Here is a 17,432-nt window from a genome sequence, read left to right as displayed (position 1 = left end):
ATTACAACATGACAGGTAGGGCGGCATCAAAATTTAGCATTATCTAGTATCGATACTCTTGTATTATGGCTGTTCACACTGCAGGTCTAGGGACTTTGCACGCACCACTTCCGCATTTGGGGCGAGGTTTGTGTGCTAACCTCCGATTGCCAGGCAAATGCTTTGCGATAACAATGACAGCATCAAACTCTTCTAGAAAGAAGATGCTTTAGAACTGATAAATATAAGAACATTTTGGTTCCGGATGCACAAAATCCTTGAAATTGCCACAATTGCATCAGGAATGAGACCTACACAAGGGGCCATGTTTACTTCCGTAAACACACTGTGCCACTTGACTTCAACTGTGTCAACTTCACAGACGCATTCTGTTCACATTAGAAGTTGCATTTGTAATATGAATGAATACATAAAAAGATCGGCTTTAACAAGAAATCCGAATTGGGTATCATTTGTGGATGTGTCAGTGTGGATGTCGCCTATGTGATGTTGGCCACTTAATATATTTTTCAAATTCCCAGGTCTCTTCTTTCAAAATCCACAAAGGATACAGAATGACATCAGACTGAGCAACTTAACAACAATGGCTTTATCATGATGATATAAAAACATTTTTGCACAATAATGTGGTGACCCACTTGTCTCATTTGTGTCTTCTCCTTGCGTGTGTTGCAGTGGATATTTGGTCGGTGGGCTGCATCATGGCAGAACTTCTCACAGGAAGAACTTTGTTCCCAGGAACAGACCGTATCCTTCACATGGGAGTGCCCCTTTAGGTGGTGACGCTTTGGCGCAGTGGGCTGCATGTCACTCATTGTTTTGGAAAAGAACTTCTTTGTGCTCTTATCCTTTGACACTTTTCCTTCCACATGTGAGGCAGCCTGAGGTTTTGATGACTATTTAGGTGCACATTTTTCTCACTTCCCTTCACGCCATGCGCTCTCCACTTCAATGTTTCACTTGTGTGCTCTACTTATTGTACTCGACACCGGCGGTCTCAACTGGTGGGATGGAAATTAACTCATTTACTTCCAGCTGTTTTCAGAGCAGCCGACCCCAAAGTGCCAGCTGTTTTAGTGCATTTTGACTGATTTTTCAGGGCCCACAGAATTTTGTGCTCTATTATGATATATACACTGAATCTACAAAAAAACCTGTGTGTGTGTGTATATATATGTATGTATATGTATATATATATGTATATGTATATATATATATGTGTGTGTGTATATATATATATATGTATATGTATATATATATATACACACACACACACACATACACACACACACACACAGTCATCTTTTGCCAGGAAAAATAATTTGAGTCTACCTTTTACCATTCTTTAGTAATCAGCAGTAGAACACAGGCTGGTTTCACCAAAAACGAGCTTTTTGTGAAAAGAAACATCAAGCAGTCGGGCTGGGCATTAAGAACCTCACGATTTGTTTCCGATATCGATTCAGTAAGAAGTAGAAATACACCAAAAATTAAGAATAAATATTGACAGTTTTGAAATTCTTGTTCTTTTTTAAAGCCATGTGAACTTCGTATGTCACATCACATTTTTTAAAGTGCATGTAAACTTAAATCGGATGGAAGGGGGTTTAAAGTTTAACACTGAATAACTTATGATAAATTAAAGCATTTAAATAAATAAAAAAACAATCACTTAAATACAAAGAAATTAATATTCATTCATTCATCTTCCGTTCCGCTTATCCTCACGAGGGTCAGAAAATGTAAAATCAAACACTTCCAGGGCCCTTCACTACCATAGCTACCATGAAATAAAGATTGAGATTTATAGCTGCAAAATATTTCACTGTGAATATGAGGTTTGTCTGCAACAAGCAGTGGCTGACTAAACAGGTCATTTATTTATATAATTTTACAAGACATACGGAAACATGTTGAAATAAGAGCAAACCATAACGACAGGCATGCATGTGTTTTCATGTATTCTGTTTTTTAACTTTGCTGCGAGGCCGTAACGATGCAAAGTGGACATTTTCCATCGCAACAGCGCCCCGAGTTGAAAAATGTTCAACTCTGGAGGGGCGTCGCTGTGCCGTCCGATGACGCATCCAACCGGAGAGGGGTTGGCGGAGTGATTTCAGAGCGCTAAAAGCAATAGACCTGCCTGCGGAAAAAGCATCCGTGCGACTTCCCGGTAGGCCGCTAAGCAAGTTCTTCCACATATGGGCAAGCTCGCACCGGAGTGCCGTCGACCGTATGCCGTCCCTCGTGCGCCCCTGCCCTGCGGTGAACACCAAGAAGGGTTAGGTAATTTAACCTAACAATCTTACCTAAATGAAAAGGCCTTAACTGTCACCTGAGATTTTTTTTTAATGTGGATTTTTCAATATGTAAATAAGCTTTGCTCTGATTGGATTGCTGTTATTCTACTTTAAATATGGATAACAGCTTTGCTCTAATTGGTCCTTGGCGATATCACAGCGTCTAGGAACTTGGGGTGGCCAAGTGTTCATAGCGACGTTACATTAGCATCTTTTGATGTCTTACTGTCATTGTGAAGCAGAATTCACCATGCGTTAAATTGTTGGCCTCCTAATAGGGAACGTGAGATGAAAGGGGACGTGGGTGAAACTAAAGAGAGGGGGAATATTGAGACGTTTAGGCTCGCTGTCTGCCTCCATTAATTTGAACATTATGTTTGTGTGCGCACATTTCGGCGAAAATGACCGCAAGCCTCACTATTTCATCCACTGTTATGTCATAAATTATGAATATAGTTTAAGTATTGTTGTATTTGAATGGCTTACTGGCAGCTAAAACCAGCTCGCTTAAAACCCCAAAATAATTACTTCCTAAGTCACAAACACCGAAATCTGAGCCGGTCATTTGCAAACTTTGTGCCTTGCCTTTTGCATTCAATCGACAAACTGCATAGTTTCCAAACTTAAATTCACTCATTTTGACCTATGTTATGCATAAAATAGTAGAAAAAAAATATTTTGGTGGAAGGGCACCTTCAAAATAAAATCTCCCATTTTATTTTAAGCAAGCAAATTATTTTTTTTTTTTGCTTTTTATTTTTGTCCCTGTCTGGGCTTTGCTTTTTTTTCCTGATATCAAAACAGCTTTGAAACTGTTTTTTTTTTTTTTTTCAATTATTAGCTTGAATCAACTTGCACAGAAATACAAGCAAAACATAATTTGTTCCTCATAGATATTGTGAAAATAATTGGCCGATTTAAGGATTGACTAAGTCCTTATTAAATTAGCATTAGTGTAATGTGTCTATTCTCATGTAGAGTTGTACAGGGGTACACATCGATTGACAACCAACCATTAGCATCCACATTTTGAAAAGCCTGGGGTCACAGTTACGCTTCAACGTTTTGCCTTTTTGTAAATGCGCCACCAGCGTAGGATGTGAATTAAATGCTTTGTCGCGGTCCACCAGTTGAGACTGTCCGCTCCAGATGGTCCCCGCACCACTGATTGCGTAGCCCCGCTCATTTTGGCACGAGACCCATCTCACCTGGGCTTCTTCTTCTCATGACAGCTTTCACACTAACGGCCGAGCTCTAAAGACGGCACAGAATCTTCGCCTCTTCTTCTTCTTTTTTTCTTCTTGCGCTCATTCTCCCCTGTCCTCCTTTTCCCTCCCTGCTCCTCCTCTGCCTTTCCTCCTTCACCTTTTTGTCTTCTTCCTCTTTCTTCTTATCCACCTTATGCGCCCCTCCTCCACCTTTCCTTGTCTTTCTCCTCCTTTATCCTCTTTCACCTCCTTCATTTACCTGATTCACTTCCACCTTCCCTTCCTCCTCCTGCACCCCTCCTTCTACTCCTCAGTCCTCAACTTCTTCCTCTTTGCATCTTCCACCGTCTGTTCCACCTCCTTCCTCCTCCGCCACCTTTCCTCCTTTCTGATCTTGTCCTTTTCCTCCCTCCTTTCTTCTCCTCCTCATCCTTCTCTACCCTTACTTATTTTTTCCTTTTCATTCTCTTCCTTCCTTTTCCTCCTCCACCCTTCCTCCTTAATCTCCTGTGTCCTTCTCCTATTCTTCTTTCTCCTCCCCTCTTCCTTTCTCCTTTCCCTCTTCTCCATCTACTCCTTGTCCTTCCCCTTCTTCTTTCTCCTCCTCCTTCCTCTCCTTTTCCGCCTACCACCACCTCTTCCTCTTCTTATACGCTTGCTCAATCGCCTGTTGCACCTTCTTCAGCTGATAGTCAACTGCTGTGCCTCCACCACACACCACTTTTTTCACATCTTATTCCTCCACTTCCTCCTTCATCTCCTCCTCCTCTATCTCACCCACTACTTCCTCCTCCCGTTCCACTTTCTCCAGTTAGGCTTCCCGATGCATTTTGTCTACTGTCTGTTGACGCGGTTGTAGAGTAGCGGCATGGTGGCGGACGTGGCGAGGAGGCTGAAGACTCCTGGGCGGGCCCTGTCGTCCCACTGTCCTGTCTGTCAGCGTCTTCCTTTAACACTTTCCGGTAGATATTGATCAGTTGAAGCTAATCATGCTGCTGGTTGGAACACCGGGGCCTGAGCTCTTGATGAAAATTTCTTCAGAGTCTGTGAGTTGCCGACGTTACGCCTCGTCAAGCCTCGGCGACACCTTGTCCGTGCGTGTTACCCCACTGACCGCATGTTTGCCTAGCTTAATCAAAACGTGAGGGGCTGTTGGGAATCGCTCACTAGCCGCTATACAGTGAGCCATTTTGTAATGTTTTTAGAATGTGGAGTGAGTATTTACAGTACTGCCGTCAATTAATTTAGAAAATTTAAGAATAACCGATGGTCACTAGAAAAGCAATATATCCCATGAGCCATTTGCCGTTTCATGATTTGTGGCGTGAAAATTATCTTTTCATATAAGTAGTGCAACACATCACAAGACAGATGGACAGAGTGCTTTGTTTGTATTAATTTAATAAAATATACTCAGCTTAAAACAACACAAAGAGTTTAGAGTATGTTAGAATTTTTGACTGATGAGCAGTGTCTGCATTTTTAATTTTTTTTTATTTTTTAATATACAGAACTGGCAGTCTGTGTATGCTCTGTAGTGGACAGTGTCTTTGTTCTCCAAGCTTGTGTTCATGTTCGGAGAAAGGCTACAAGCTTTCACGCTCATCTGCAACCCATTAAGGGTAAAGAGGCACGGAGTGAGATGTGGAAACATTTTCCTAACGGCTTACAATCAGGGCAAGGGGAAAGATATAAAGTCCGCAAAGCCTGATATAATTTACAGTGTGGCCAAACATCGTCAGAGTTGGAAGAGCAAAATGTGAGTGATTGTGATGCATTTAAACGACGAATGGAATGCTAACAAATGTAAATTATTTTGTGACTCGAAAATTTCTGACCCATTGGTTGCATTTTCCCTATTAATCACTATTGTTGTTTGTAGATGAGCAAAGTCGAGCACTAAGCAAGCAACTACGCAGCTGGATTGAGTCATACATTTGATTAAGACACATTTCTAAATAATTATGTAAGTGTATTGTTTACTGTGGGGGCAAAGCAAATGTGCTCAGATATATGGAACCTTCTTAATACATTGGCGAGGTATCGGATCAGACTCCGTATCAGTTGATACTCAAAATCAAGGGATGACTACTTGGACTCTGGTGCAAAAAATGTGACGGTGTAGCCCTACAGTATGAATGTCTTCAATGTTTATTACGGTAGGTCTACCAGCTGACGTTGATCCGATACGTTGTAAATATGCAACAACAGTGACGTGAGTAGTATCGACAACAATATAAAAATCCCTATTTAGTGATTAGGGAACGAGTGAAGGATTCCCAACACACACAAAGTGCGTTTGCTGATGATGGGTGCTGGCTTTACTCACTCACGCACTGACTCTTGTCTTTCCTCTTCCTTCTACTTCCATTCTGTACTTTTGGCTTCCAAGCGTGGAGTTTGCTTCTCAGTGTAAAAACAGTGTTACATTGAGAAGAGGCTTCCCTAACCAACTCTGCCCCTGTCGCTATACTCCCCTTGACAACAGCTTTATAGACATAAACCAGCTTCAGCAGATAATGCGGTTGACGGGAACACCGCCGGCGTCACTAATAAACAGGATGCCCAGCCACGAGGTGAGCACGTAGAGCAGTGGTTCTCAAACTTGGGGTCATGAGCTCTGGGTTCCGCAAAATAATTAGCAGTAATACTATTATGTCGTATCATTTTTTAAAAATTGCATAATTGATACATGGAGATCACCACACCAATAACGCAAATATAATAAACCAATTACTCCTCCTTACCTTGGTTTTGAGGCAATTAAAATCCTAGGAAGGAATTAAGTCCCATTTGATTTAAGAACAAAACTCCATTTTATTTATTTATTTAAAAGGTGGTTTCCCAGAATTAAGGGCATATTACGAGAATAAAGTTTTAATAAAATTCACCTGTTAAAATGTTTTTCTATCCTTAAGCTTTGACTTTGTCATATTGTGACTTTATTTTAATGTCATTACGCATTTTCTTCTTTGGAAAACATGAATTTATAATTGAAACTTTTAAACCTTTTTTTCCTCAAAAAAATCAACTTTTTAAAATATTGAAGAATAATATAGAGTTACAAAAGTGGTCATTTTGACCTTCAACAGAATAGGAGGGTTAACAATATGGTTATGATTCTGGTTGTAGTTTGCACTGACTGCCTCATAATTGAGAGCTGTTCTGAATGTTTTTTATTCTCATGTAAGATATGATAACCAAAACATTGGACACAGCTCTAATGCAGGCAGTGCAAAATATAAAAAAAACAATAATGTATATTATTAACTGAATAGCACTCTCTCACCGCCTGTCAAAACTGAACATTATTAGCTTTTGTAAACGCAGAATATTTGATAAAGCTATTGTACTGGATCTCGCTGGTCTTAAGGTTACATACAGTGGGTACGGAAAGTTTTCAGACCCACTTAAATTTTTCACTGTTTGTTATATTGCAGCCATTTGTTAAAATAATTTAAGATAATTTTGTCCTCATTAATGTACACACAGCGCCCCATAGTTACAGAAAAAAAACTTAACTGAAATGTTTGCTGATTTATTAAAAAACAAAAACTGAAATATCACACAGGCATAAGTATTCAGACCCTTTGCTGTGAGACTCGTATATTTAACTCTGGTGCTGTCCATTTCTTCTGATCATCCTTAAAATTGTTCTACACCTTCATTGGAGTCCAGCTGTGTTTGATTATACTGATTGGACTTGATTAGGAAAGCCACACACCTGTCTATATAAAGACCTTACAGCTCACAGTGCATGTCAGAGCAAATGAGAATCATGGGGTCAAAGGAACTGCCTGAAGAGCTCAGAGACAGAATTGGTGGCAAAGGCACAGATCTGGCCAAGGTTACAAAAACATTTCTGCTGCACTTAAGGTTCCTAAGAACACAGTAGCCTCCATAATGCTTAAATGTAAGACATTTGGGACGACCAAACCGAGCAATCACGGGAGAAGAGCCTTGGTGAGAGAGGTAAAGAAGAATCCAAAGATCACTGGCTGAGCTCCAGAGATGCAGTCGGAAGATGGGAAAAAGTTCTAGAAAGTCAACCATCACTGCAGCCCTCCACCAGTCGGGGCTTTATGGCAGAGTGGCCCGACGGAAGCCTCTCCTCAGTGCAAGACACATGAAAGCCCGCATGGAGTTTGCTTAAAAAAAAAAAAAAAAAAGACCTGAAGTACTCCAAAATGGTGGGAAAGAAGATTCTCTGGTCTGATGAGACCAAGATAGAAATTGTTGGCCTTAATTCTAAGTGGCATGTGTGGAGAAAACCAGGCACTGCTCATCACCTGTCCAATACAGTCCCAACAGTGAAGCATGGTGGTGGCAGCATCATGCTGTGGGGGTGTTTTTCAGCCTGCAGGGACAGGGACGACTGGTTGCAATCGAAGAAAAGATGAATGCGGCCAAGTACAGAGATATTCTGGACGAAAACCTTCTCCAGAGTGCCAATAACCTCAGGCTGGGCCGAAGGTTCACCTTCAAACAAGACAATGACCCTAAGCACACAGCTAAAATAACGAAGGAGTGGATTCAGAACAACTCTGTGACTGTTTTTGAATGGCCCAGCCAGAGCCCTGATTTAAACTCAATTGAGCATCTCTGGAAAGACCTGAACAGGGCTGCCCACCAACGTTCACCATCCAACCTGACAGAACTGGAGAGGATCTGCAAGGAGGAATGGCAGAGGATCCCCAAATCCAGGTGTGAAAAACTTGTTGCATCATTCCCAATAAGGCTCATGGCTGTATTCGCTCAGAAGGGTCCTTCTACTAAATACTGAGCAAAGGGTCTGAATACCTATGGGTGTGTTATATTTCAGTTTTTCTTTTTTAATAAATCTGCAAAAATTTCAACAATTCAGTTAATTTTTCTGTCAATATAGGGTGCGGTGTGTACATTAATGTGGAAAAAATGAACTTAAATGATTTTAGCAAATGGCTGCAATAGAAAAAAAGAGTGAAATATTTAAAGGGTTCTGAATACTTTCCGTACCCACTGTATATAGAATATATATTACTTAATAAACATTCCAGTTTATAATCCAGTTAGAAACATCAGTTATGAGGACTGCACAGTTAGGATGACGCAGTGATGCCGACGCATCACCTCAAAGCTCTTACTCGGTGTCCAATCAGATTGCTGATGTCATCCTTGTGCTGGGGCATATTTTCATGGCTTTTGGGGATTGCTCTGATATGCTGTGATGCCTTAACCGCTATTATAACAATCAAAGTCTGGCTTGTTGTTTTGTCTTGCATACATGTAGTTGGGTAATATACTATCTATAACCATAGTTGGTTGGACGTGCTCACATTGATCAACCTATCCACCAAAGGTTTATCAGTGCTTATCCTGAAGTTAGATTCCCAAATCCACCTTTTTTTGTCATATTAATATACTATTTGTCACAAGTGCAGTTCAGGGCTGGGCCATATGACAAGTTTTTGTTGTTGTTGTTTTCTCACAAAAAATGCAATTTTCGAATTGTAATTAAAAAAAAAAATAAATTCCCCCCTCACTCATAGTAAATTTCATTATTTAAAACAAGTTGTTTTTTCTTCTTTGGTTTACTTTTTTGTCTCCCAATACAATACAAGATTGGAAACTTTTTTTATAGTTTGTTTTCCACAGGCATTAACTTTCTTCGTCTTCATAAATAAGAGAAATTTTATATTTTTTCTTTTCTCATATGGAAATAGATGTATCCATATATGTCAACCCGAGCCGTAATTAACAGTTTGAATGTTCAACAATATCATAAAATGAGCCATCAAACTGCCTGTCTTGACTGGTCCATATCATTAGCCTCATAGACCAATTGCCCAAGTCATTGTTAACTTGTTACTTACAATATCAATAAAAAAAATAACATTGTTCTTGCTAAAAATTTAGTTGGTTCTTTCTTTTCCCGAAAACATTAAAATATGACCTGGGCAACTATGCTAATGATAGGTTTGTTGTACAAGAGTAGCAGCGCACCCCTCTAGCGCTCTCATGCTCTTTCCCCCCCCCCCCCCCCCCCCCCCATGTCATTTCTCAGTTGTACAGGTGAAGCAAGATGACCTCGGCAAAATAATTGTGGTTCGGAAGCACATACCTCGGAGCAAAATTGTCCTGTGTGGATATATGACTGCTTTAGCAATGTATAAAATGGGCACCATGTCTTTGACAATTCCCAGGGCGATTGACTTGATTTCTCCTCCAAGGGCTGAGAAAATGAATCTGCACATGTCGGTTTCTTTGCAGGTATTTAAGTTGCTAGTTTCTTTTTGGACAATACTCGCCTGAGGGGTCGGAAAAGTTGCAAAGATGTCAACACTGACTTTGATTTTGAAAACCAGCTATCTGTTTGCAGCCATTTTGTCAGTGTGGATGTGCTTTGAATTGCAAAATCTGCACACACACACACACACACACACACACACACACAAAAGATCCTAAGCAATAAATGCAAATTAATTGTTTAAATCTATGAAGCGCCCAGCCCTACGTAGGAGTAAGCGAGTAGAAATGAGTGAATGCGTGGAGCATGAAGTGATGTGCGTACATAGAAAGCGTCAAATGTGTTGTTGATCATGAGATGTTTTGACGGAACTGTTTGTATTCTTCCCAGGCCAGGACTTACATCAGCTCCTTGCCACACATGCCTAAGAGGAATTTTGCTGACGTGTTTATTGGCGCCAATCCGCAAGGTAATTGGCCGTGGCACAAAACTTCTAAACTGAGTGATTGAAAAAGTTATAGAACCCCAAACATGACATGAGGTGCAAACAACATACATTGTAGCCACAATATAGACATAACGCACACACACAATACTTATTTGTGGCCACCAAATAGCTGGAGCTCCCTACAGAACAGTTGGGTAAGCAAATGGAGTGCATCCTTTAATGTAAGAAACGGTAAGGTAGGGTTAGCGGCCGGTGTTAAAGCTTTGCAATGGACAGGGATAGTATGATTGAATTTTATTTTAGCCTGGGGATGATGTTACAAGGACATTCTGAAAAGCCTGGCAGCCTGGAATCGGTATTACCGAGAGGGATTTTAAAACAGTGGTACCTTGAGATATGAATTTAATTTGTTCCATGACCACACTCGGAACTCAAAACACTCGTATCTCAAATTATATCCCCATTGAAATAAATGGAAATGTCAATAATCTGTTTCACCCCCCCCCCCCCCAAAAAAAACACAAAAAGTTTGTCATGTGTTTTTGATAAGGAAAATGGCACTCTATAATAATTTTCTTTATAAAATCAGATAGTAATAACAAAATGAAATAGAATGTAAAGAATTAAGCATTTGTGCTTCATGATTTTATGCTTCAATTCAAGTCATTGTGTAATATAATAATCAATCATTGATGATTGACAATCATTGTATAATATAGGTCTACAGACACAAACGAAGACGAGTCACTGCTGCTGTAAATGATTTAGTCTGCTACAATAATATGTCTATTTTTGGCATAGGGTAATGAATTTATGGCTATTAGTATTGTGATATAACGCCATGACTGTCAATGTTAATCGCTAGCCCGTTGTTTTCCATTACGTGTTAGCATTAAGCTGGCGGAGGTGTTCTTAAGGCATAGTTCTTTAGTTGGTTTAAATAAATAATGTGTAATTCTCTTTGTTTTGTTTAGTTTGACAGTAAACTTCAGCTGTGATTGATATTAAAGGCCCCGTATTTCACCAAACCACCTTTTTATGGTATTTGGGATGTAATATTGGCTCGATGGCACCTCAGTAAACCTGAAATATGAATTAAAATCTTCTATGCATTCCTGAGTTTGACGTTTTTCTTCCAAGAGGCCTGAAATCAGGGCATTCGAATTTCTCAAGCTTATCTAAGTCACGACCGAAGACCTCCACCTACCTCTCTGCTCCCGAGCCAGTGCTGTCAACATAGCAAGCACGTGTGATCTCACAAGTGGGCCTTCTACACGGAAGCAACCAATCAGAAGAAAGGGGCGGTTTTAGCCAAATATGGTCGAAGCGGATACAAAACTAGGTCAAACAGAAGTAGCTGTCAGAGGGGGCCTTTGCTGGACGCTCGTATGACAAAACCAAGGTTTATTTTTTATTTAAAAAAAATAAAATCAAATTGACACTTTTATACTAAGTCCATGTTAGAGATTCCCTATATGGAGGGCGAGCCAAAATATGGGACCTTTTAACTGCTTGAGGCCTCTTTTTGAAAAAAAATGTTCTCTATCTGCCAAACTTCTGCTTTTTGTGAAGTGAATTGAATTAAATGCACCCATGCAGCGATTGTCTCATGTTAGTGCTCGCACGTCATGGCAAAAAGTCGGCCAAATGACGGCTCGAATCTCGAAAGACTCAAAAGTTAGGTCTCTCGTATCTCCAGGCATCACTGTATTGAGAACCAGGGTTCTAGCGAAAGGTGCGCTCCATTTCCTGACTTGCAGACATTCAAATTGATGGAAAGTTGATCATGGGAATGATATTAAACCCACAAATTAGTTTTTGTACACATTATACATAGTTTGTTGACACAAATTAATATTTCATGACCCTAATTAGCTTTTTTGTGTGCACATTTTATCCATATTGTGGCCACAATGTAATTCATTTCTAAAAAGTGACAAATGCTAACATGTATTCTCTCTCGCCTTGTTTTGAAGCGGTAGACCTGCTGGAGAAAATGCTGGTTCTGGATACGGACAAGCGGATAACAGCCGCCGAGGCCCTGGCCCACCCGTACTTCACTCAGTATCATGATCCGGACGACGAGCCCGAGGCCGACCCGTACGACCAGAGCTTTGAAAGCCGCGAGCTCGAGATCGAAGAGTGGAAACGTATGTCGTTATTCTTTTTCTGCGCTAAGCTCTGATGCTTGTTTAGATGGTGGCTACCTTCCAAGTTCTGTTTCTCCAATATTTGGACATTTGACAACAATCTTAAGGAGGATACATATTATGCAATGTTTACACTATTTATAGATTTCTCAATAGAGATAAGACAACATGAACATATCAAAATGTTCACGATTCGTATTATTACAGTATTACTAAAAGAAATGGCTACACGCTGTGAAGACCTTGCAAAATATTTTACTTTGAATAGCAAAAAAAATTTAATCGGCAGCCCTATGTATTTTCTGACACAAGAAATTGTAAACAGCAACAACCAAAGAAAATGAATCAGTGCCTCCAACAAAACTGCAGCTCTGCTTAGTTTTTGGCTTTGACGTACTAATACATCGTTTGAGCATCGCCATCACAATGTACGTGTGCGCAATAGTCACATTGCAGGGTCCTGCGCAATGTTGGTGTATTGATATGCAGTCAATCAACTGCAATATTAATAAGTGACCAACAGAGAGATGTGGGAGGACATGCTAATAAGATTAGCACCAATGTTACCCTAAATTAATAAACATCAAACAACCTACACGGAGCAGCCCAGAGTGTTATATACTATTTTTTTTGTATGATAACTATTACTGAGGACACAGGAAACAATTATACGCCTGCATTTACTGTATCATTCTTCAGAGTGTGACAGACAAATGCATGTCGCAATAGATTATACTTGGAGGGAGGGCGGAGAGCCACGGCATTATTGAAGGAACATACTTAAGGTGAACAGGTTTTTCTCTAATGCACTCAAACATAGAAATACTAATGCACATGTTTAAACATAGGCGTAAAATATGAAATTGATTAAAAACATGAATAATGTTGGTATTATGATAAAGACTACAGTTCAACTGGGCATGAAAATATTTTTACTTCATGACTGGCTGGACTATTGTTCAATACTACAGTGCATTTAAATGCAGACTTCATACAAATGACTCTATACTTTTGTGCATACTTATTCGAGAGAGGGGGAAAAGATAAATGTCCTGTATTTTTTAGCATCGCAATATATATCGCAGGGTTTAAGAAAATCTGTCATTTTTTTCCAATATCGTGCAGCCCTGCATCACACCCATGTAGGATGTGAGTTTCTACATGATAGTGTTTCAGACTGCCTAAAAATGGCTCTGGATCTAAACACAGCCAAACTGATCAAGTGACGGGTGGAGAAAGTCATTGTGGGTTGGCAGCATTATGTAAATTAGCCGGACTGTTACACCACAGTGGGACAAAATTGAGATGGTGTCGCTCACAGACACATTTCGGGAAATAGCAAACAAAAGGTTGACTTAATGTTTTCATTTCACACTTGATGGATGGGCAAACACTCCAGACACGCAACTCCTCATATGTAGATTTTAGGGCTGGGCGATTATGGAAAATTAATACTTACTATATATAGTGTTTGTGTAGATATTCGTTATTTGAAGGTAAATCACTCCCTTGACTGCTAATGCTATCTTTTGCTAGTCCGTCAAAAGGGTTTTCCATATAGTGCTAGCATTGAGTTTGCGACATTTCTAAAACAAAGTATGTGTTGTATTTAAATTACACACATTGTATATGTGTGATTCTTTTTGTTGTGTTTAGTTTTACAGTAAACTTCAACTGGCGTGTCATAAACAGCTTAAAGCACGTTCAGGGAGGGCAGAATAACATGTCACTCAGTGCATTCAGTGTGCTTTTACAACGAAGAAACTTTCTTCGATTATGTTTATTGATCGTGAGAAGCCAAAATCGAAATCATTATTAAATTTGAATTAATCGCCCAGCCCTAGTAGGTATGCAACTTTCTATACAAGTCATCCAAAACTCACTTTTACATCATGTTCACTTTGACTGATTAATATCGGGTTATCTTCTGCTTATACTTGACAATTATTATAATTATATTCATAATGTTATTTAAGTCACTTGTAGTGTTGGGCATCGTTTTAATTTGAATGATTCTGGTTCCAAACGATTCTTTATTTTATTTTATTTTTTTTGGTCCTATTCAGCTGCATGACCATGCAGAATGGTGGATCTGTATGGCTTTTGTGCTGTGTAACAGGAGAGTTTGAAATACTCCCTCTGTTTATTTATTTTCAATTATTCTAATATTTATTGAAAATGCAGCTGGACAGAAAAGGGCTTTAGGGGACAGACAGAGGGACAAAACTGACAAAAAGGGAGGACAAGGAGTGGATAAGCAAAGACGAAGAAAGCCATGCAAATTGCTAAGCTATCATTACATGCAGTTGTTAAAACACTGAAATTAGCGATTTGGTGAAGCAATACACTTGTCACATAGGTCTGGCTGGAACGGCATTTTTGCGGAGAGTAACCAACTTTGAACAACAAAATAAAAGGCCAATTAATAAGTGTTACGAGATAGAAATGTAAAATAATGCACACAGGATACCACGTCTAAACTGGAAATTAATTGGTACGTCACTGCACCAGTCACTTCAGAAAGTACGCAGGTTAAAGGTATCTTATTATTATTAATAAATATTTGTAATATAAGATAACCTTTATTAGTCCCACAATGGCGAAATTTGCATCGTTTCAGCAGCAATTGTGGATATAGAAAATATAAATATGTAATTTGTATAGCATGCAAGACATCTACAAGTACATTGCACAAAATGGAAACCAAAAATATTGTCCATACGTAAACTATCCAATTCAATCTATCAGCAATGTTTTGTTTTTGTTTGCAAAACAGTGCCTAGTTTCAATTTTGACGTTTGAGATCTGATTAATATGATTTAGTAGACTTTTGTTTTTGTTACCAGGGTGGAAAACAGAATTGGCACAGGCGAATTAATCCATAGACACAATGTTTTTGATGATGGCACGCCAAAATGTCATGTACTGCAACTTTGTTTCAGGCTGCAGCTGTGTCCACCATTAAAAGGTTGATGTAAAAAAACAAAACAATAAAATGACAAATATTTAATATTTTATTCCAGATTATAATTGACTGTACCATGGTAATGTTCTTGACAAAATGTGATAAAATATGAAAATTCTGACAAATTTGGACACATTGTTTCGGACGTTAATTTTTATAGGTTGGTAGCTCTGCTAATAGAGCTTGTGTTATAGTTGGTAGTCTGAGCACAAACACTTAAAGCCTATAGCAAGTCTATGGAACTGAATAAACACCATATCACATGCATGTTTGTCACCTGGTGTACGGCATTGCTGTGCTAGCACACCCGAGGAAGGGGGGGGCCCGGCCCCCTCCACCCACAAAGGGGGTGGATGGCTGCGCTGGGAACCCATCCCGTAGTCAGTCAGGGAGGTGCTACCTTCTTCCCAGGACCGAAGGCGGTGCCCCAGCCCAACTGAGGCGCTCTGACCAGCCCCCAATGGCTATTTATAATAGCTGCGCTTTCAGTACAATATGTGTCAGCATTGTAGAGAGTCTCCTTCGCTCACTTGGTAGAGAAAATAGCTATTCTAATGTTAGCTGGTTATTTACATTAACATTGCTCCACCGTAAAAGACACAGTCATTTAAGACACACTTTGAAACTTTGTAGGTTTTTGGCACTTCTTTGTTGATTCGTGGCGCGTTCTTCTTTGGGTCGGCAATTCTGCAGACTGTAGGCATCGAAACTAGGAACCGAAATGTTTAAATTTGAACGATCTGTAATCGATGCCCAAAATGTGTCATGAGTTCAGTACATAAGTAAAACATTTTGGGTGTTGACAGTTTAGACAAATGTCTTCAGATATACAGTTAATTGATCTCTATGGGTATCACGGAATGGATTGTGGTGGAACTTTGAAATGCCGCCGTATGTAGGTACTGGATTCCTAATATCATTATCGGAGCCTGTACATACCTGTTGACATATAGTAACATAATCATCTCGTCTTGTGTGACGTTTAAATCATCTCTCTGCCTTGTACTGTCCATATACTTGTGAAGTGTAATGACAAAGTTAAATGTAATCTAATCAGCCACATAGGATAAAAACACCATGTTCTCATGACTTACAGGGTTGACCTACGAGGAAGTGTGCAGTTTTGAGCCGCCCATATTTGACGAGGACGACATGCAGTAACAGGAAGTTCCTCTTGCCAGTACACTGACCCCATCAAGACAATTTGTACATTTTTGCCTTAGTCACCAACCAGACTTAAATGATGCTTTTACTCCCAGAAGACATCAAACCACTAAATATGATATCGCTTCTCGTCATCATTTAAACAAGGTCATTTTAATCTTGGGTAAAACCATATTTTGACTTTTCATTGTGACACTTGGATGCTGGAAAACCTGGATCCTTATAGCTGTTCTACATTGTGTTCTCTGTTAAGTGTTTTATTATTGAAAATCAAGAAAATGTTGGATCTACCGTTCATGTGAATCTGGAACATCGGTACCGTTGTTGTGACAATAACTTTCATTCAGAATTTTCATGACTTTTAGTGTTGACCATGTTTGCAAATTCAAAGTTGAGTGACTTTTCTGTCATTTTACAGTGTATTTTTCAAAAAGGGCTTCACTTAAGAATATTTGTTATGTTGTGCCATATTTAAAGTGAATTGTGCGTCACTGTCTCTAATCTGTCCAAATATCTTTTGTTTGCGTGAGTGCTTTACTGCTTTAAGTGTCATAATGCGCTGTTAGAAATCCTGCTTAAAATGTGTAAAGGAGCTATTTCAGATCTATTTATACTTTGTGGAGGGTGTATTTATAAATGAGAACTCCCAGCATCTATTTTCAGTCCAACAGAGTAATTACTTGTGTCATTTGACACGCAAAATAAAGACTATTTTTAAGATACTGCTTTTGTATGTTTTCATTGTTAAATTCAATAATAAAAATTTGTGACTGCTTACATTGCCTTGGTATTATTTAACCACAATTAGAACTAATATGCCATTAGTTTTCTTTGTCAGCTTGATCTTTTGGAAATCAACAAAATATAACTAAGTGTATATATATATATATATATATATATATATATATATTTGAGGGAATAGGCTTTCATGGAAAAAAATGACGTGCTGTTGCGACCCCTAGTGGGGCAAG

General features: G+C 39.3%; 1 protein-coding gene across 2 annotated transcripts in view; it reads left to right on the top strand.

Moving 5' to 3' along the window:
• mapk14a (mitogen-activated protein kinase 14a) overlaps positions 1-17,238 on the top strand; it is a 31,241-nt gene extending 14,003 nt beyond the window's left edge. Inside the window, exons 7-12 of one of the 2 annotated variants that reach the window (XM_061684943.1) lie at positions 1-15; positions 676-747; positions 6,005-6,084; positions 10,125-10,203; positions 12,159-12,332; positions 16,394-17,238. The exon at positions 1-15 is cut by the window's left edge and continues 100 nt beyond it. In XM_061684943.1, the coding sequence (XP_061540927.1) occupies positions 1-15; positions 676-747; positions 6,005-6,084; positions 10,125-10,203; positions 12,159-12,332; positions 16,394-16,458 (485 nt within the window). In that variant the 3' untranslated portion in view covers positions 16,459-17,238. Of the gene's footprint in view, positions 16-675; positions 748-4,474; positions 4,555-6,004; positions 6,085-10,124; positions 10,204-12,158; positions 12,333-16,393 lie in introns of both variants that reach the window. The other variant, XM_061684942.1, reaches the window with a different exon arrangement.
• The last annotated feature ends 194 nt before the right edge of the window (positions 17,239-17,432 follow it).

This window comes from Phycodurus eques, chromosome 1, assembly GCF_024500275.1.
Source record: "Phycodurus eques isolate BA_2022a chromosome 1, UOR_Pequ_1.1, whole genome shotgun sequence".
Classification (NCBI taxonomy): domain Eukaryota; kingdom Metazoa; phylum Chordata; class Actinopteri; order Syngnathiformes; family Syngnathidae; genus Phycodurus; species Phycodurus eques.
The sequence above is the reverse complement of the archived record's forward strand: the minus strand, read 5'-3'. Positions and strand labels throughout refer to the sequence as shown.